We start from the raw sequence: 22,609 nt of genomic DNA, 5'->3' as shown, positions 1-22,609 counted from the left end.
TTTTGAAAAATCTAATCAGAATGATGCTTTTAGTGATGTTCCTTTTATTTTCCTTGCATATACTACACCTCAGCAACTACAGCATGAGTCCCTCTGGATTCAAATACATTGCAAATATCTATAGTCAGATGTGTGTATTCCACTATTAATATAAATTGCTTGAGATAAGAGTGTAGAAAAGTGTGTAGGTGTTAATTGTATGAATGGATATAAATAATGTTACCATTGTCAGTGATGGCAGGTTTGAAGTGAGCTCATGCTGAAAATGCCTTGAGAGTAGAAGTACTGGTATACAGGACTCTATGTATGTGCTCATATATTACCCTAAGGAGTAAAGGAATTTTCTGTAGGGAGATTGTGGCATATACTCTGTAGAAGATAAAGCAAACATGCATATATTATATTTGGATTGATATAAAGTATGAATGCATGCATGTAATTAGTCACAATTCTTTAAGTAAGCTTTTTAAGAACAAAGATAACATGCTTTACTGATTTGATTTGGTATTATGAACTACATGTTCTATAAGTAAATGCAGCTCTTTTTTTTTTATCACTGTGATTAAGAAGATCCCACATTGTTTTTCTACACAGAACAAAAGGCAGATGCTTTGTTCTTTTAATATCTGTTTGTGTTGTTCTGATCCCCCTTTATCATTCACAGGGATGTCTATCACAATATTGAAGCTTTGGACCCAGAAAAACTCAGCGTATTCCGCACAGTTCGGGAGATCACAGGTGAGTAACATTGCTTGTACAGTATGCGTCTGTGCACAGGTATATGAATTAATAAACAATGAATAAATAACAATAACTCTAACCTTTATCTCTTCATGCTGTATATAGTGTGGATATATACGTATGTGAGGCTTATGTGTGTATCTGCGTTTGTATTTGCTCAAGTCTACCTCACCCCTCCCCCCTGAGACTGAGACTGTCCACACCAAGGACAGACATTGCAGCATAAGATGAATATCAGATGAGTCTTTCAATCTCTTCTGTCTCTCTGCTGCTCCTCCCTCTGGGAGTCCCTAGCCTTGAGTCCCACAGTCCCAACTCTCCCTTCACGCACCATGAAGAAAAGATCCAGAACATGTGGTGCGCATCGTTAATCCTCCAGCTCCTCTATGCCATCACCACTTCTGAGTCACATGTATGCTGTCATTTTTCCAGCTTAGACATTTGACAATGCCATCAGAAAGAAACCTTGTATCACTGATGTGGCAATCTCTCTTGAAATGAGAAAATCTTACTGTTGAAATATTGTTGGTGACATTTTTGAGTCATAAAGGGGGTTTATCAAAGCAGAGGCCTAATGAACCAGTTACAGTTTCCCCTATAAAAAAATACACATTTACTTGTAGCAGAAATACTTTTATTGTCTTTTGGTAGTAAAAAGGTATCTCTGCAATATGCACTGAAATAAACAATTTTTGTTAGATATTTTGCATCCTTTGCAACTGATAGAGAGTAATTGTTAATATAATTGATGGTAATTATTCTTTTAATATAATATCTGGGGTGATAAATGCACAAAATGAAGTACCAGGATATATCTAGTGGTAGTAGCTGATCTCTGGCTGCATTGTGTTTTCCTACCTGCTCAAGCTTAACAAACCGCTCTGCTATGAAAAGCACTTGGTTCATTGTAGTTCCAAGAACAAAAATAGCAGTTCAGTTTTGGGAGCCAACTCATGACAAACATGACCAGATTTTATTAATTTACTTTGTACATTCCTTTGATGGACATTGGCAACTGACCGCAGGAATAAATTTTTGCTAATTTGTAGACCTCTTTAAAGGCCAGCCACTAAATCACATCCACTTGGTTTGGCTTTGTTTGTCTTTCCAATAAATTGTTATCCATTGGTCGACAATGACGTGGTCCTTTTGCCACAAGAACAAGCTGAGAAAAACTGAACTACAAAAAGACACACTAAGAACTAATTAACTGTATGAACTTCAATTGGTATAAGAGAGATTCTCTATCAGGATGGCTGCAGATGCAAAATGTGAAAGGCAGGAGGCATTTAAAAGGCTATAAACTCCCATTCACCCACCAAATACAACTAATAAGCAGTTTCAGTCATTTATTATATAATTACCTTCTCTCTTACTTAATGAAACATTCATGTCAGATTGTGAGCTGAAATATATGACATACATAGCAAGTTTTGTGGTGTAGTAGTGACCCTGAGTGCATTTTCCTCTAAATGCATATTAAAGTATTTTTGCATACTGAGCTGAGCTTGATTCATTATCCTGCCTGGGACCTTTGCTGCATGTCAGCCCCCCTCTCGCTCTCCTGTTTCCACCATTGCTGTCAAAATAAATAAAATATAAAAAATATTTCCAAAAAAAAAAAAAATTCAAAAACTTGACTTCCTAGGGTTTTGTTTTTTTTCTCTTTTGGTTAGTGATGGCAGTTTGAGAGAAGGTGATGGGGACAAACCACTGGCCGAACATGTAGTCAGAGATGTGTGTCAGCTCAGCTTGTCATCTCTCCAAGCTGTCAAGAGAACGTGCCTCCTGACTGAGGCAGCCAACCTGCCTCTATGACCCTAAGGTTACAACTAGCATTGCTCAAGCTTTCAGATGAGCTGTGTAGGAGGACAGCTCCAGTACACCTGTCTGACCCTCTCCAATTCTTTCTTTCTTCCTTTTGTTCAGTGATTTCAGTGGCTTCTCTTTTTCAAAGACATATCACCTGCTCAGGTTTCACCCAAAGAGTAGGCGATTTGCTCACACAATTTAGCATAATTGGGTTTCTCAGTGTTGTGACTCAGAATGTAATCATCTCAACTTAAGCCTTCTTAACCTTTGCCTGTGAACTCATGACCTTCTTCTCTAATTGGCTCCATGCTGTAATTTGCTGTATGCATTGGTGTGCCACTGATGTGCCTCTCAGCAGCACATGAATTGCTGCTAGGTGATCTCTTCGCTTTTTCTGCGCAAGATGAGGCTACACATATGACCCTGTATGTGTTGGTAATGTCCATACATTACATTTACGTACTAGACTCTGCAATGCTTCAGCACATCCTTTCTGCCCGTTGCAGCATCTGAGATTTGGTCTTCTGTGGTAGGTATATGCAAGGTTTCAAATGCATGTATTTATTCTTTTTTAGGGACTCTGCTCTTATCTTTCTTCTCTTGCTGTCAACAAATGAAAACACCAAAAGCAATAATCTGGTAATCTTGTTGAACCTTGAAGCTTCTCATGAAGGTGCGTAGATTTGACCAGGAGCCCTTTAGAATAGCCACAGTCGCTCAGGGTAAATGGTCTTTCAGCTCAAGCCACAGGAAGAGTTAGGTGATCAGTGTTTTGCTGAAGGGCATCTTAACAGAAGTAGGTAAGAAAGATGACCATTACTCTTCACCACCTCATCATTTCAGAAATACAAATTGGCAAAACCTTTATTCCAAAGCCTTCTTTGTCCATTTTTTAACAGCTTTCAGTTACTAAAGTTGTAAAGGTTTTATGAAAATGTAACTGTACCTGCAAATATATATACCTGTAAGGTTTCCCAATGCACCTGGTGTCTGTAGAGAATCTGTACCTGTCTTCTACAGTAGCATTTGTGTGCTGTTAGTGCATTGTTACATTAGCAGAAGCAAGTGTGCAGCAGGCAGTAGCTTGTTACTCTTATTAGGAAGCACCCCATTCCCCGAAAGAGCACTGTGGTGAAGCTGTGAGGTGCCTCAGCACTGCAGGTTATGTCATTAAGACAATTAGTGTCGACAAGTACAACACTAACAATCCTGTAGCACTGCTGCCTCCAGGCCAAGAGTCCCCTCACCATCTTAAACTACACACCAGGAGGCCTGGGACAGGGATGCAATAAACAAAATGGACAAACACTTAAACTACCAGCAACCATTTTTCTGCAATACATTTTCGGTTTCTGTCAAAATATCAGATAATATTTACTAACTTTATGAATCCCCATTACCATTCCACCACGATGGCAGCCATTATCATACCCATATTGTATCTTTTCTTGGAAAAGAGGTGAAAGAGTAAATAACCTAATAAAGAGTACGATATTTCTTACAAATGGATTGTTTTTCATTTTAGAAAAATGTAATAACATAGGATTTATTCTGTGTTTTTCTTTTTTTTTTTTCAATCTTTTTGTCTGCACACAAGAAGAATAGCTCAGTGTGAGGATGTGTATCAACTTCAGCTCATCTCCATTTGCATGAGCCCTGGTGTGTGATTCCTCACAATTACCTGACTTTTTTTTTTTTTCTCTTTCATTACATCATTAAACACTCCTAATAAGCATTCGCTCATACCCTGCCGCTGGGATTGACATAAACAAAACGATGTCCACAAACTGATAAAGGGGCTACTGAAGGTTATTGCTCTCTTGTCAACAAGCCATGAGCGGGCTTCTTTCTCCACAACTCCCCTTGCCTCCCCCCACCACCACCCCTTTCTGAACAAACAAAATTATGCATCCTGTGGGAAGAAAACACGCTGTTTAATATAATGGACTCAGATACTGTTCATTGATTGGAGAATGCAGCGCACTGCCCATCACACCCACAGGGTTTTTCTCATCCATCCACAACCTCCTTCTCCTTTGCCTTTGTAGCAACGGCAGAACAACAGCAGCTTGTGGTCTCTGTCATTTCTTTTAATGATAAAGTAATTTGGGAAATATTGTGTATGGTTTTTTTTCCTTCATTTTGCCTCATCTCTACTCCTCCAACTGTTTTGTAATTTTCCCTGGTCTCATAGCCTCATCCAACCGTTTTGTTTGTCCTCTGGTGTTAGCTTTGGGAATGTACCTCCCTACCGTTCCTCTACTAAATATTTCATATTTCTGAATCCATAATTGAAAATATTAAATGAACCACAGCCGTCCTTTTTAGCTATTCATTTAATCATCTAAATGATTCAACAGTAGAGAGGCAGATAAAGGAAATGCAAAAATATTGATATATATTGAACTTTACACTTGTCATCACTGGCATCAAACTCCTGTGTGGAGTTGCTGTACCTACAACATATTTCTGGGATAGAAGTGTTTGGCTGCTTTCAGAGGAGACTCAGGTGGTGTGGTTACTGTGGTCCCTGGCATGTTGCTCTTTTCAGAGAGATGCCAACTCTCCCTACTCATTTTATTCTTGTCACTGTGAAATAGAAGATATGATAGACAGCTGATTCTAGTCTGTCAGAGTCTGTAGTAGTGAGTCATTAAAACCTCTGTGTGTGTGTGTGTGTGTGTGTCTGTGTCTGTCCCCATTTAGGGTTTCTGAACATCCAGTCTTGGCCTGACAACATGACAGACTTGAGTGTTTTCTCCAACCTGGCAACTATTGGGGGAAGAGCGCTGTACAGGTGAGAACATAACAGCCTAAATGATGGTGATAATATTTTTTTAGACGATGAATGTAATTTATATCGTAGTTGTGTCAACACTGCCTCAAACAGAGGAGTGCTTGTGCAGGGAAGGGAAATTGTTAACAGAATTAATGGGTTAGTTTTACTTGGTAGTAAAAATGTAGCAAAGTAAGGAAAGGGAATTAGAAAAAGAGTAAATTCACTGGTGATTGAATTTGTCTTGATGTATTAAAACTTCCTACAAAATGAATACACGCACTCTGTTAATGTTTGAACAGCTTTGACAGCTATAAATCACAAAAGGAACAATCGAAGCATTTAAATATCTTTATTTTACAATCTACACTTGGGATCAGATGGACTTTTACAAGCCTTTGTGAACTGTTAGCACTACTACCAATTTTTTTATTTCATTTGACAACATGCTGCTTTATAAAGTAGTGTAAGGGGTGATATATGCAGCAAATTCTATTGTTGCACACTTTAAAACAGTCTGAAGAAGATAGAGGCTTAAAGAGAGTAGTGCTTTTCCAAATTTATAAATATGTGTGTCTAGCAGTAGTTTGTGTTATATTTATTATTTTCTGCAGATTAATAGTGAGCGTGGTTTGGTTGGTCATGTTTTGTGTTAAACCAAAGAACACGGTTTCTGAAACACCATTTTGTGACTTTTTGTTTTGACATTTAACAATCCAGCTTATTTTATCTTAACCTAGCTCATAGAACATAATTATTTTTCATTTAATTTTTAGTGATTTTGTCCAACGGTAATTAGCTGTGACATTTGGATAGAAACGAAGTGAGTGACTGCGCGGCTGAATGCGTGGTGTGGACTGTCGGCTGTTGCAGTGCGTCTTTGTGTGTGTGTGTGTGTGTGTGTGTGTGTGTGTCTGAGTGTGTGTGTCTGAGTGTGTGTGTCTGAGTGTGTGTGTCTGAGTGTGTGCATGAGGGCATGCGTGTGTGCACTTGTGTGTCATCCACCTGCAGATGGAAACAGCAGGCTGCAGTACAAATTACAGCCTGCCACCCACCCTTGCCCTGTGCTTGATCTTGCATACCCTCTGTCTATCTGATGGCTCTGACACCCCACTGGCCTCCTGTCATTTTCTAAACTGTGCAAGTGGGGCTTTTGGGAGAGGGTGGGGGTACGCTTTGAAGACAAAAAGAAAGAAAGAGCGGCCTGCATACAGAATGATAAAAACAATTTGTTTCCAATACAGTGTTGCAGTAGCATATAGAAAAATGTGACATAAAGAAAAAACAAAAACAAAACTTGTTGATGCAACCTGTAAATTTTATTTTGATAAAACAATAGTATCAATGGTGTCATTTGGAATCTTTTTAAACATTACACAGTTTCATGTTGAAATTATATTACTGTGTAATTAATGTACTCAAAATGAGACCATAGTGGCGATGAGTAATAGCTTTTTTCACAGACGCACACAGTGTTTCTTCAAATTAAGACCACATATTAATGTTGCTACTCGTGTCCCCACTTTTGTACAAAAATAGTAGTTTTTCTTTATATGATTACTTTAACATTTTGAAAGTGAGTTTTCAACAGAGTAGTTCCTCCCTCCTTAATGTTCTATTTAGATTTTGGACTGCAGCTCTGCACATTTCCATTGCAGTCTGACTCAGTGGCTCAGTGTAAAGTGCGACAAGATCAAGAGTAGAGCACAGAGTTAGAAAAAAAACAAAAAAAAAACTGACAGACTTCAAATGAATTGGCTCCAAGGTGAATTGCTATCCAGATTGTAAGAAGATGGCTAGTGGCATTATCTCGATATGTTTTCTTTTTTTTTTTTACATTATTCATGAATCAAAGACGTAATCCAGAATTCAGCTGCAACATCTGACCAAACTGATGTCGTATGCCGGTTGCTATGTTACTGTGTTGCACTAATCCTGTCTTTCATTAGTTACAGTTTATTCATATGCACCTCTTCTGCATCTGTTTTAAATTCAGTGTAAATGTTAAGTGCTTATCAAGACTCTCATATTATGTAGAAATGGATGTCAAGTTCAGGTGTAGGATGCATGTGTAAGGGTTTCCCCTTTGACACCAGAGGTTTGTCAGTATTGACCGGACTGATATTTGTTATATTTACCCATGAATCCAATGTCTCCCTTACCATAAAAAAATATGGTTTTAGTTTGAGGTATGTTGAAGAATAATGTTTTCCATGCCACATTATGTTTCCCTTAAAAAGGTGGTTTGCATATACACATTATTTATTTGAAATAAAGTTGGGCATGTGAGTCTTACAACCTTTATATCCAGCCAATTGATAATATGACAGAGATAAGATATGATTTTTACCAAAAAAGTGACTCAGGCATCGTCAGCTGTGAAATAAATCCATCCTCTCGTCTGCCTCTCTCCCCTTTTCCTCGTTTCTCCTCTTCATCTCCCTGTTCCACTTCATCCTGTCTGCTTCTGCTTGTCCTATCTTCCTTCCACTTCTGTTTGACCCTCTCTTCCTCTCACCTGCATCCATTCTTCCCTCTCAGTGGGATCTCCCTGCTGGTGTTAAAGCAACAGGGCATCTCATCACTGCAGCTTCAGTCTCTAAGAGAGATCAGCGCTGGGAATGTCCACATCGCAGAGAACAGCCAGCTCTGCTACTACAGCACCGTCAACTGGACAAGACTGTTCCGCGCTGCAAACCAGAAGGTTCTGGTCCGCAACAACCGAAGCCCGCAGGAGTGCTGTAAGTTCATATTGAAAATCAACAATAAACATCAAAAACTAAAATCCGCCAATCTCATGTCCTCCTGTACCAAAACAGAAATTCAGTTCCATCAGAAATAGTTTGCCGCCACGGCAACATCCCCAGTTTCATATTGCACTGTTTTAATATTTCTTAGCAGTGTGCAATGAATACCATCTGTAGTTCCCAAAAACCAATCAAATTTCAAGTTTCCATGAAGCGTTAATAATATCGCAAATACGCTGCGTACCATTACACATTTGACCAAAGCTGTAACTGTAAAATATGTATAGGTAAGAAATATAGGATCATTCGCTAATGACAATACATCTGGAGAAACACACCTGTACCCAAGCTCAATTTCCAGATTTCCAACAGCGTAGCCAACATGCTGTGTCTTGCACTACATCTTGTTTACCAGCCCAGTTTGTTTTATATCCCATGGTGGCAGAAATGTGTGCAGCAAAAAAAAATCATTTGCTACAATCCTATCTGTGTCTCTTGTAATCTAAAGTAAACCTGTAAAAAAAAAAAAGATAAAATGTGAGACAGAAATTAAATTGAAGGCCCTATATCGTCATTGATGAAATTTTGAACAGCTGACCGCTAACACAATTAACAGCCGTTCAGTTTTGACTGGCTGTTATTAAATTGTACTACTCACTTTAACAAACTGTGTTTTTATACGGTATTTTCGTATTCTCTTCTCACATTCAACATCAGTTGTGCAGCTCCAGGCACCATCAAGGGAGTTCTCTTCTTGTTTCCTGCTTTGACAAACTTGTTCACATTTATAAATGGGTTACAGATGTTTGAAATTTACTCTGAAAAAGAAGGTTCAGACACTAATGGTCTGAAAGAATTTGGGATTGCTGACCTGACACAACATCAACTTTAGGCAAAACTCTAGTCTTTTAGATCCATGCTCAAGCTTCAAACAGAAATCAAGTTGAATATTTTGAGGGGAAAGGAACATCTTTGATGCACAGTTTTCTGGGTGAGCAGCTTTTTTATAATTTCACTGTGCTCCTACAGTTGGCAGTACTGACACACTGAACATACAATAGCACACACTAGGCTTTTGTATTATTCTCTGTCTATCATATGAATGGAAGAATTCATAGAATGCAAGGTTTGATCAAGTTAAAGCAGGAAAATAACTAATTTGATGAAATAGAAATTGTGTTTCTAAAAAGAGAAGTGCTTTTATTATGTCACTGCAACAAGTGTTTAAACATTATTCATTTATGTATAATGATCATTAATGAGCCAGTATTTGCATTATTGAGTTGGCACCTTTTCACTGTTCATGTGCTCCTTTCCCCTGGGCAGTTCCTTAGTGTTGAACACACACACACACACACACACACACACACACACACACACACACACACACACACACCCTTCAGTGACTTTGAAGACTTTGGGTGAGACTCAAGAGTCACATACCGCTCTCCTTGGCATGGCTCTGCATGTGTGCATCGGAGTGTGTATGTGTGCGTGCGTGCGTGCGTGCGTGCGTGCGTGCGTGCGCGTGCGTGCGTGTGTCTCTACGTCTACACTTGACTGAGCCTAGCAGGGACTGTAAAAGGGCAGGTCTTGCAGTCCATACAGGACAGCACAGACAGAGGACAAGGAGTCTCCATGTGCCTATTTATTTATAGTTGTAGCAGTTGCAGTGATGAACTGTAGAAACATCGGCAGGTAGCTGTAGAACCCTGAAACCAGGGTTTTTACAATAGCATTTATAAGATGAAGTATGAGTAGCTAGTAGAAGACAGGTAAGGATATAATACATAGAAGGTGTCATATGCTGTAAAGCCATTTGAGGCAAATGTGTAGTTTGTGATGTTGGACTATGTAAATACTATAAACAGCTTCTTCTCACTCATTAAAGCCACAGATCTTTGAGTGAATTTCTAAACTACAGTCAGGTATTTTTGGTCAGTTTGCCTCAGTTTTGATTGCAGATGATGTTCTGTCTTTAGCTTCACAGGCTGGTCTTTAAATGGGGTGCCCGCTTCAAATTTGCCCGGTTTTGCTTTGGATGACTGTGACTTTTCTGTTGTCTACTTGTTTTCTTTGTTGCTCATTAAACTGTCCAATTTCAGCATTACTAACCTGCTCTTTTGACTGAAAAAATGCCTCTGAGAAAAGAAGGAACACTTTGGTGCAATAGATAAAGGATAAAGTCCAAGGAATATTTGACAAAACAGAATCTTAGAGGCTATGATAGAGTCCTTAAACCTACTCTGGAGTGATAGGTCATTAACAATAAAATGTCAGTGTTTTATAATGATGTTTTTAGAGTCTAGACCTTGGGGAGAGAGAAAAGCATTTTGTTTTCTTCACACACTTCTTCAAAAAGGTCAAACCTTAGGCTCGAAAGTGCACTGGTAATAGAGCCCTGAATGCACTCAACAGAACAAACCGTACCTCGAAAGAGCTGTTTCATATCCACAGCGTTCTCATTGATACCTTTAAAGGCCGTGCACTGCACACACGCTCTGGCTCTGAACATTTTCCTGACTCCTTGTCAGCCTTTTTAGGGCAGGATGAATTGCACCTTTGTTATATTATGGCATGGAGTTCAGTTTGACCTCACGTAATTCCTGCATAGCCCCACGCAGAGATCTAATCAGCCCGGGTACATGAAAACACCTGTGTGGGTTTGCAGGGCCTTTAAATTGAGATAGACCATTTTACTGTAGCAAGCAGGAGCAAGTTACGACAGCATCCTCCCGATAGTACAAGATGTCACGTTTTCACACTCTATCCACATATTTAGAAAATGCACATATGGCACAGACATTTATTATTCTATGCGCTCAGTGTTAAATGAATACCAAAATCTCTTAAGTGCTGTTTCTGGTACTTTGAAGAGACATAAAATATCACCAAGATAATTATTCATTTTATTTTCAAAAGCCTTTTTCAGTGAGGACATTTTGACATGTTACAGTACGAAATGTACAGGTGTAAATAATCAGCTTGATGATGGCTGCTTCATTTTCACTTGAATAGATCAGAGCCATTGTTAATGTTATCAGAAACATCTGTGCGTTTTCTTCTAGTCAAAGTCTCTGCTGAGAAAAAGGCCTATTGAAAACAAACAGGTGCTCTACTTGGCCAACATACAAGTGTTAGCTGCGCAACTTGGAGCAAAATTGTCACGACTGACTTGTAAGAAATACTCCTGCTGATGGAAACAAATGTATTTCAGTTTAAAAATAAAAGATTTTTTGTCACAGAATCATCTTGATGAGTTTTTAACACAAAGACAAGAAGCTCCTTTACGTATTTTTAAGTACTCCACACAGTCTTCTTTAAAACTTTTCAAAAATCTAAAATGTAAATTCATATTATTTCTACATTATGTATTATTCAAATAAATTTCTCATACCCTCGCTCTTTAGCTGCCCTGCTTTATTCTTTAGTGCTGCCTCTGACACAGGAGAGGGGTGCACGAAAGTGCAGACAACAGTTGAGTTCCACCTACACCTCTCCCCTCAACCCTTTTAATCTGTTAACCATCAGCACAGTTCACAGACAGGCTTGTGTTTGTTCACTGAGCGTTTCCTTATTGCTTTATTTTCTATTCTTTTTGATTTTCAAGTTATTCTTTTCTTTGCTCTCTTCTTCCTTCCTTCCTTCCAGTTACAAGCCCTTATCACAGTCATCCTGTCTCACATGGGATTCAAAAAGGCACCTGTCAACTCAAGCCCCGTGGGCCTTTGTTTTCCAACTGTGTCAAAAACATCTGAAGTTGGTATCTTTTTGATCTTGCTGTATAGTTAAAAAGCCAGCCAACCTCTCCTCCCTTGTTTATTTCCTTTTTTCTGCAACCATCCTCCCTCCTTCTCCTTATCTTTCCCTCTGCCTGGTCAGTTTACCTACGGCACAAGAAGCCCAACAGAGGTGGTTTTGTCTCATGTGAAAAGCAAAGCTTTCATCCTCTGCCCTCAAAAGAAGAACTTGATTTCTGATTTCTCCATGTATCTGCATCCTTCGGTCTGAATTTTTAAGCATTCTGAAGATTGCTACGGCCGACACTCAAGTATAGCCCCTGGCTTACATGTGGCCAGGACCTCAAAAACAGCAAGGGGGAAGAGAAGAGAAGAGAAGTCAACTCGGCCGGCATGCAGTCTTAGTTTTGAAATCCACCGACAAGGGGGAAATCACGTCAGACGCAGATGGGATGATAAAAGTTCCAAGTGTATCTGCAGTGCTGTCACCGTGTTACTTCAACACTCTCATTTTGTCGCTGTAATGCTCTCAGATGTACTAGCCTTTGTAGAACAGTGCGCTGAAGGGGGACAAAAGAGCGAGAGAGAGATAAGAGATACAGACACAAGGAGAGAATAGTAGAGAGTAGATGTAATGGCCTGAGTCTGTTGGTACTACAGAAGAAACAGATTCAGAAACAGAGAGAACAACATACAGATTGTTCACTATGAATGGGGTAGGAGAAAGAGGCATTTTCTTTCTCTGACTGAATGAAATCCAAAGTAAATGAAACCTACAATTTTTACACTTGTATCTTTGTAAATCGAAAATGGCTTTTAGTGTGGTTTTACATGGCTATCCAAACAGCCAACAATTTTTAAAGTACTGTGCATGTGTTTGGATATTTGTGATAAAAGCAAGTGACTGATATTTTTGGATTGAAGCCGCTAGAAAATTGTTATTGATAATCAGTGTCTGTTAATTATATATTTGAATTTTAACAACAAGAAATAGGCATAAAGCTGAAAGTTGATGTTTTAGATGAGACCCTTCAAATAAATAGAGGGTTGTTTTGTTTGCCCTCTCCTTTGTAAGTCTAAGTTAAATAAACAAGTCTGCGTGGCATCTGCAGGTGCTTTCTGTGTCCCACCAGTGCTTTGTCACCATTTGCTCAGCATTCTTATAATGAAGCAGCTCAGCCCATTCCCCCCTTTGCTCGGCCCACAGAGAACCATATCACACAGTACCGTACACACACCACACACTATTTATACAAACAGAACATACAGTACGAGGCGACCTTTCCTTTCATCCAGGAGGGTAATTATTCTGTGATTGCTCAGTGTATATTGTTTGACAATTTCTTGTTCGGTGAATAGGAATATCACAGTCCCTCAGCATGAGCTCTACACCTATTCCTCTGTCTTGCTGCAATTACTCCTGCCATTGTTTGGGAAAAGTCATCTTACAAAAACATACCTTTTGCAGGCCAGGGAAACCAGGCCGATATAGGGTTTATTCTCTGTACGAACATGAAGCCATCAAATCATAACTGCATTCAACATGAATGTAATACTTTGCTGTATGTAATACTCTCTGTTTTTGTGTACGTTTGTGTTGAGCAGCCAGGGAGCACATGGTGTGCGACCCGCTGTGTTCAGATGCAGGATGTTGGGGTCCTGGCCCAGACCAGTGCCTCTCCTGCAGATACTTCAGCCGTGGACGAACCTGTGTGGATACCTGCAACCTTTATGAAGGGTGAGTTATGCACGTGCATCGTGCACCTGCACTCAGATACATCAAAACGGCATTTTTGCTACCCAAGGGAATGAGGGAATGATTGAAAAAAACACAGGGACATGGGAAATTGATTGATAAATCTGTTGTAAACAGGTATCCCCTCTGCAGTGCACATTAGAATTATAAATGAAAATAGTAAAGATAATAGATTTTGTTCATGTTAACATAGCACCATTTCATGCATGTAAACCAGTGCCTTGAGAAGGATTCAAGGTTGCATTCAAATGTTTATTAGTGAAGTTGAGCTACCGTACATGAAACAAAGAAGACCTCCACTAACGATATAAAAAAAAACCCCAAAAAAAACTATTTCATTGGATAAAACATGAACCTTCATAGAGGAAGAGTGTTATTGTGTGGTGCAGGGTACATGCAGGATACAAAAACAAGCCAATTTCATCCATGTTCTTTTTCTGCCAGTTAGGCAGCATTAGTCGGTTATAGTGTCTACATGGCCCCAGCAATAAATGCTTTATATTTAGATGGGTTCTTGGAGCTGTTATCAATCATCCACCTACACTACAGCAAGATTAATCTTACACTTCAACCTCTACATTGAATGTTGAAACTCAAGAGGACGCTCAAGTAGACTTTCAAGCAATGGATGTGTCACTACTTTGTGTTCACTACATTTTACACAGCATGTTAGTAGAGCCGCACACAAACAGTCATAGTCATAGATCTATACACAGACCTTGGAGATATATACGATAACGAAAGTTTCTCTCAAGTCTCTATGGTAACCAACGAGTGCCTTTTTAAGTGACGTATGTGGTTAGAGAAAACAGCATACCTCATTTCACTCAGCAACCACTACAGTAAAAGGAAATACAGCACGGTGCCAGCGCTGAGAGGTACTCTGAACTGTCTAGAAACGCACATTAAAACAGGATGTGATTCATGAAATAGTGCTCTTAGCTCTTGAGTATTTACGGCAATTAGCGTGTGTGCGTGTGTGTGTGTGTGTGTGTGTGTGATTGTTCTGTGACATTTTGTTTCACTTCACTGAACTCTTAGAAGCTTGGACTAGTACAGAGACTCACCCTGAGGTCAGTTTCAGGTTCAGCTTTGCAGACTTACCTTTACTGTGGTGGATCGTCCTTTTTGATCTCTGTGTTTGATTTAGTGCTGAGTATGAGGATAAAGAGGAAATGTAATATTCAGTCAGGAGAATGTAGCACAGTAAGCACTATCATAGAACATTACAGTGCCAACCAACTTTACACATCCTTCATTTTCCTTTTTATTTATGTTATTAACAAATCATATGTGTTCAATGCTGACCGCTTCATTATGAAATTAAATATTTCTGTCCTCAATATTGTGGCTTTTTATCTAGTTCAGAATGTTTTCACACACAGAACATGTTCATGTTTTCCCAGGTAAGTTAGTTTTCACCCAGATTGTCATATACTTTTTCAATTTAAAAAATCAATGCTGATAAATGACTTTTTTAAATAAGATTTTAGTTTAAAGTATATATTAAAAATATGAAAACATATGAACTAAATGGAACATATACAAAATAATGAACACTACATGTTGTGCCAGTGGCACCTCAGTGTTAGGGTTCTGATGGAGAAGGCTTGGTCATCATTTTTTCATACTACAATGTGCAGATTAGCGGTGTGGAAAAGATGAAACTTATTTGACTTATTTGACGTCGCAGAAAAATGTCTTTCACTGATTAAATCAAGGAAAAAGAAAAAAAAAAAAACACAAATCAACTGATTTCAGTTGAAAAGATTTGCAGTGGGCTGGTTGTTGGGTCGCAAGACCAAGAGAGGTAGCACAAGAAAGATCAGTAGTGCCGTGTGTGGTGATTGGCCCAGTGGAGCGGACAGCGTGGCCACAGTGGTTCCGTGAGGCTGTTATCTCCCTCATGTCTGCACCACAGCAAACTACACTCAGTTCAGTGTCACAGCTCCGTCCACTCGCTTACCATTTATGTGTTTGTATCTTTATCGTTGTTTAAACTCTGAGGCAGCAGTGGACTGTTCCTGACTCGTTTTAAATGAATAAGAAAGTTAAATTAAAAAGAAAACTGTAGTTGAAAACACTCAGAGAAAAGATCTTAAATTGAAATAGTTATTTGTCTAGCAGCAGTAACTCTGCAGACAGGATAAAGTTTTCCTCTCTTGTTTCATCAGAAATTCTAATGCACTAATTTAAGTCCTCAAAATCTATGTTCAGATGTACAGAATTTTATTACAGAAAAATAAAATGAAGGAGAAAAATTACTCTAATTCAAATATGTCTGGTGTTGTATTTACTGATTCACTGTTCACTCCCAGTTCTAATGTCACAATCACTAACTTATACAGAGGATTGTGAAAAAAAAAACTACAGTTCAATCATCATAATTTATTTACTGCATGATTCTAAGTGTGACACAGGCCATGCGTGATGGTGTGTCCAGATGGGTTTTGGTGGGTCAGTCCAAGTCAAAAGTCCCGGGCCGATTTTTATTCCCACTCCGTCCCTGGGAAGACCTACTGCACAACCTGCTCATCAAAAGTTAAATTTCAGTTCAAGAACAGCCCAAGGCTCTTTGTTGCAGCTTTCAAATTCAGCAGTATTTTTTCTGTTTACTATGAATGATATTAAGAGCCAGAGGGCAAAAAGAACAATTTAAGATGTGGTGGTAACTTGCAGTTTAAAAGGCACTCCTGCAGAGTGTCAAAATGATAGGGGTCCCTAGACTTTAAAGGAAGTATAGCTTGATGCTCTGCACCTGATGAGACCAGCTCCCCTGGTGTGTTTTATTAATAACATTTTAGATATTTTGCCTTGCAGAACTGCTGGAAAGATTCTTTTAAGTTCAGAGTCCCAACTTGATCAAAAAAGGTTTGGTGGCCGCATTGGAGAGGAATGTGGAAGACCGGAAGGTGCTGTTAGGGCAGGGGGGCTAGGCGTGTCACTGCGTGTCACAGTCACTGCTTGCGCACGGGGCCACGCCCTGCCTACCTGTCTACCTGCACGTCGGCACCACCCACACCATCAGTGTCACCACCACAGTCAAACAGGGTTTCACTGAATGCAATTCCAACCCTTCACCCTCATAGCACAGTCACATTATGTGTTACATGAGTCACATTTATATTTAATTTTTATATGAAATATTTATTTTTGTCTGTGGTTATTTGGTTTCTGTATTTATCAGTACAATCAGTTGGGATGTAGTTCAGATTTTGTTACAGCACCTTTGTTCCAGTGTGGATTGGTTAAGCAGTAGAAGTACAGAAAATCTACCCTGGCACGGATTGCATGAAAGTGTGCAAGAACTTGCTTCATATGAGGTGAGCATGAGGACAGGGGTAGTGCTGAGCAGACCACAAGGATGCTGCCCCTTTTTCCCAATATCTTGGTGTGTTTAAAATGTAACTAAAAGATCAAATTTTGACTCTAGAAAAACTCTTTTTTAGGTAAAAAAAAAATGCAGAGATTCTGTTTGTGTGGAATTAGCATCAGCAGCATATGGGCAAAAAAAAAAAATTCTACACAACATGCAGTATTTATTTTGTGGTTTATTTACTTTTCTTTCATCTCAGACATGTCAGTATATTGATAACTCAGCATGGGTCAGACAGCAGCAAAATGGCGAGGAGCTTGAATTGCGTTATATCTCAAATGATTTTTGAATGGCTGTTGAAAATGTTTACAAAGTCAAAACAATTTGAATGTTATCGTTCACAATAACAAAAAGGTATTTTTATTTGTTCTTGTCAACATACACGTTTGGCAGTGTAGATTATGTGGAAAAGCCTTTTGAAATGAAAGTTATTTTGCATCATATCCATATACTGAAGATGTATTACTCCCTGCAAATGTGTTGCTGGATCTTTGTCCCACAACAGAGAGAAAATAGAGGAAAACAGAACAGAGCAGAACATCATGCAACAGTCTATAAGTCTTAAACGTCAATGATATCTTCCAGTGACATTGCAGCCTTTATTATCTCAACCAGCACACACCCAGACAAAAGCATACCTCCCTTGCCTCCTGGAAGGTTTTCTGAAGGCCAGATGAAGCATAATTAATACTAATTTGATTTAGATCCCACTGGGCCGACGACAATTTTTTTTCCACTGCTGAGACGGAACATTCTGTTTTCTTTCACTGATCAAAAGAGAAGGACCCAAAAGTCTTTCTCCTTGTCCTATAGTGACAAAGGCAAAGTACCAACACCAACTCAGTCGCACTGTGGTCAACTCTAATGACTTTTGGAGGCCACTCTGGTGTTCTACTACAATAAGGGGATTGTAGAAATTGAATAACAAGGCACTTAATTTAATTGATTTTTGAAAACGTTACACCCCTAGCAGGTATTGCCCCTTTCAACTGCGTCGACCCCCTGAGTGATACTATCAGTATTACAGTTAGCTAATTAGCTACAATGCTTGTGGGTGTAAAAGCCGTGTGTGTGTGTGTGTGTGTGTGTGTGTGTGTGTGTGTGTGTGTGTGTGTGTGTGTGTGCGCACCTAATGCTATGACTACATATTGACCTCTGTTTCCAAAGTAAACATTGAAAGAAACAAAGCTCATACTAGCAGACTTATACAGACAAATATCCACTATTAACACTTCTTCTATGTTAGTCCCTCCATCAGTCTTCTTTGCTGTGGAAGTGGCGCCATGAACTCTGATCTTATTCAGACATTATTGATTGAAAAGGATTATTCATAAACTTGTGCTGAGCGGTATAGGAAAGCTTTTTTTATGTTTCCATTGTTAGAAGGGAGAGTAGCTGATAACAAGAAGTGTCTGACATTTGAAATTTTGCTTTGGTGAAACAATGAAAACAATGGAATCTTATCTAAAAAATATGATATCATAATTATATTATTAAAAAATTAACTTAACTAATAATTAGTAAAGTGTAATCACAGACATCATTGAACCCTACAGACATGTATTGTGTATGTTGTTTCTTTTTGTATTTGGCAAGGGCTGATGTGGTAATGAGTTGTTATTCATCGTTTGTAGGTCCTCAGAACAACTGGTCTTAGATTTCCAGCCACTTACTAAACATGACACCAGAATAATGGAAAAAGTCTTTGTTTTTACAAGCCACATTATTGTCTTGCTTAGTGAAGCTTTGTTTAAGATAAATATGTTGAATGATTTTATCACATGAAATAGAGGTGATTGAAGTCTTATTTCTCAGTGTTTTAGCTCCTTTCAACTTGAGCAAAAAAGCACATCCTTCAAGATTTAACATCCGTACTGGCTGAAGACACAAAGCCATCTCATCTGCTCTATCTCACAAATAATGTTTTTATCCTCTTGTCTCTCACCCCTGTTTCTCTCTCTGCTCCCCACCCATCTTGACCCCTCCCCTCCCTCCCTCCCTCCCTCTCCTCCACCTCTCTCAGGGATATTCGAGAGTATGCCAACGGGTCAGTGTGCGTGGAGTGTGATGCCCAGTGTGAGCGGGCTGACGATGACTCTTTGACCTGCCACGGTCCGGTAAGCTTCCTCCTGCAGACAGCAATAGTGAGGCAGACTGACTCGCTCACTGTCTTCTTAATATAGACAGCAAAGAGGGCTGTTTTTTGAGCAGCTTGCTTACATTTCGTTTTATCTTGTCTTTAAAGAGGAATATCACTCAACATAAAAAGCAATACACATGGTGTCGTAATGCCATCATTGAAAGATGAACTGCAGAAGCCACAGAGCCAAGACTAATCTGAGTTATAATGTGACGGTGAACAGCAAGCCGACTTAAAAAGACTGCCTTTGTAAATCAAGATTTATGTTTTTTTAAAAGGATAGGCTCACATTTTTTTTTTAAGTTTGTCTTACAACAATAATCAACAAATCCTATGAAAATCCCCCCGGAAAGAGCACTGCTTCACTCTCCACAAACCAAAAAATGACATGGAGCTGCAGATGTTCCCTGTGGTCATCTTCAACTATGATTAATTAGTGTATTAGCAGTCAAAGTGTGCCTTTCAGCTTTGCTATTGATTATGTCTCATATTCTGACTCAAAGGCAAAACTGATTGTTTAGCTAATCCGCAAAGTGTGTGTATTCAGTTCATGTGTGCTTGTGTGTATATAATTCTGGTTTTATATTATGTGAACCATCAACCACTCATTCAAGGACAGCATTATATTTTCTTTTGTCCATCCATTAGCCATACCGCTTATCCTTTTGAAGGTCGGGGGGGGGGGGGCTGGGGCCAATCCCAGCTGACATTGGGCAAGTCTTTTTTTTTTTCTAACCGTGATTGTTATTTTTTTTTTTTTTCCCTCAAAAGGCATTTGTGCACCCAACAAACTTTTGCATTTCACAAGCTCTTAGAGAAGCACAGCAGCTTGCTGACAGATTGTTTGGTAGCAGCTGTACATTAGAAAAATGCCACAGTGACCTTCATTTCTGTTTGCCTCTTGTGAACACTACACCCACAGGCATATGAGGCCCCTGATCCTGCGCTTTCTCTTAAAATCTTATCTTGCTGTTTGATAGAGAGCGATGGTTTGCGACACATGCAAGCCAGAGGGGCCATGTGCTGTCTTTTGCTGTCTTTTGTGTCCCATCACACCCTGTCAGATAGTTTGCCCAATATAGTTTAGAAATGTGGAACTTTTTTTTTTTTTTTTCCTCCCAAAACTACTGTGATGTTTGTGTGTGAGTGCACAAGCTCAGGAGAAAGTTAGCGCGTCTGTGGTTGTTGGCTTGATTAAAGTGTGTTTGTTGTTGTTAGAGGAGATTTGTTGGTTTGATTAACTTTGCTCTTCACTTGATACCTCACAACCCTGCGCTTGCCTTTCTTAGACAAGTGATGGTAAGGTGGGTGCCCATAAAATAATAAAACACAGACAGAGACCTGTAGCTTACTCCAGCAGTTTGAAGACAAAGTGATTAAAAACTTTGAGCAAGCACTTCACAAGTACTTTGTAATAATTTTTATAAGCTGTGTAAATATTTTCAACTAAGGACCAATGTGTAGGATTTAGGGGGATCTATTGGCAGAAATTGAATATAATATGCATAATAATGTTTTCATCAGTGTATAATCACTTGAGGCAAAGAGTCGTTGTGTTTTTATTAGCTTAGAATGAGCCTTTCATATATATATATATATATATATATATATATATAGGGAACCCCTCCTCTTCCATGAACCCTGCCATGTTGTGCCACCATGTTTCTATAGTAGCCCAGAGCGGAGAAACCAAACTGTGGCTCTAGAGAGGGTCTGTCATGATTTTATGTTATCTGAAGTCCATGTTAGGTTCTCTGCCACAGTTGGAAAGGGAGAGGTGAGGGTTGGAGTATTGAGGTGGCCATAACCTCACCACTGGAAATCCTAAATCCTACACAGTGTTCTTTTAATTAGAACATATGCAAAATCGTTTGAGGCTATGTTCAGTCTCTATTTGTTTATTTATTTATTTACTCATTTATTTATTTATGCATTTATACATGACTTTTCAGCCATTGCTTAAATATATCTTTATTTGCAACCCTGTCTCACATAAATGATCTTGATATACAACAGAACTGAAACAGAAAATATCTTTAGGAGGAACTGTAATCGCGACCACATTATGTTTTCTGTCAATGTAATGAGGATTTGTTGTTAATTTAAATATTTTCCAAGTCGCAAATACATTGACACTGAACGGATCAGTAAAATGTTCACAGACAACATATTTGTTTTCTCCCAAAATATCCAATCTTGCAGTATAATATCCACTTGTATTGGCTTCAGCATTATTACACTTTTAAATGGTTATGTTTCACCACTCACGGCACTTTGGTTAACATTAGGGAAGGAATGTTGTCTGTTTTAATACAGAAAAAAAGTTCATAGTGGCTTCAGACACAAGATGTTTAATTACATTTAATCAAAACCACAGTCTTTCCCAAACCTTAACCAAAGTGCTTGTGTTACCTAAACCTAACTGCAGACCGGACTCTGTATGCAAACCCTGGTCTCTGGTGTGACAGTTGTACACCTGCCATCCATCCCAACCACCTCCTGGTGACTCCCCGGCCTGCAACAAATCATCACCACTTATTAGTTCAAAACAAACATCGCCTCTGAACATAATCTAGCCAGTGATTACATGTCCTTCAAAACGTATTTTCTATTGCAGTTTAGTGGTACAGAAACAGAATCTCTCAGAAACAGGGTTGTTATTTTGGCATCGTGTAAGTCTGTGACTGTGTGTGTGTGTGTGTGTGTGTGTGTGTGTGTGTGTGTGTGTGTGTGTGTTTGTGTGTGTGTGTGTGTGTGTGTGTATGAGACTCATCAAACTGTGTATAATGAAAATCTACCAGGGTAACCTGTTGGACCTCCTATGAACGTCACATGTGCAGCACAGACCCACAAATGGATTACAGCAATTATGTTATGGCCACAGTGCCCATAGAAATTACATTACAGCTTACACACAGTGATTTGATAGGCATATAGGCCTAATGCCTTCTGTGGAGAGAGATCAGAGATAATACAGGCTATGCTATGAACAGAATACAGTAGGTGATGATGGTAGATCTAGAGTAGTTTCTGTTGCTGATCAGTGACACAAACTCACTTGAGCTCCTGTGCCTTTCATCTTCAGCAAGCCCCATTTTTGTGTCTTTACTGATACACTGGAGTATGTTTACATCTCACAACACTTAAGACTTTGTTCAGTTCAGCTCAACCCAGATATTCTACTGAATACAGTATGTTACTGTAATCTTCTACAAAGACAAGATTTGTTTAATGCTGATCACTAGAAAATGTGAAGTAAAGTTAAGAAATACAGAGGATTGTGACATCAGCCACATACAACATGTGTGACATTATTGTGATGAAAAACTTCCTTGGGTGAGGAAAGACTTCTAACCTGTTCTAATTCCTCCTCTTCTGTGCTATAGTTTCCCTCTCTTCTCCGTCCTGATGAGTCTTAAGGAAAATTACAAAGCTTTGTAATGTTTATTTCTACAGTGTCCTCATGAACAGTATGACTGTATATCTAAGGTTATACCCTGTTTTCTCTGTACTCTTTTCGT

At 39.1% G+C, this 22,609-nt stretch overlaps 1 protein-coding gene across 1 annotated transcript in view; it reads left to right on the top strand.

Annotated features, from left to right (window-relative positions):
* The window catches only part of LOC111218871 (receptor tyrosine-protein kinase erbB-4-like), a 318,365-nt gene that overhangs the window by 227,429 nt on the left and 68,327 nt on the right, over nt 1-22,609 (top strand). Inside the window, exons 10-14 of the mRNA XM_022741351.1 lie at nt 665-738; nt 5,260-5,350; nt 7,871-8,070; nt 13,422-13,554; nt 18,972-19,065. Coding sequence (XP_022597072.1) covers nt 665-738; nt 5,260-5,350; nt 7,871-8,070; nt 13,422-13,554; nt 18,972-19,065 — 592 coding nt within the window. The remainder of the gene's footprint in view (nt 1-664; nt 739-5,259; nt 5,351-7,870; nt 8,071-13,421; nt 13,555-18,971; nt 19,066-22,609) is intronic.

This window comes from Seriola dumerili, unplaced genomic scaffold, assembly GCF_002260705.1.
Source record: "Seriola dumerili isolate Sdu_G_001 unplaced genomic scaffold, Sdu_1.0 BDQW01000052.1, whole genome shotgun sequence".
NCBI lineage: Eukaryota > Metazoa > Chordata > Actinopteri > Carangiformes > Carangidae > Seriola > Seriola dumerili.
Note: the sequence above shows the minus strand (reverse complement) of the source record. Positions and strands in the feature narration are given on the sequence as shown.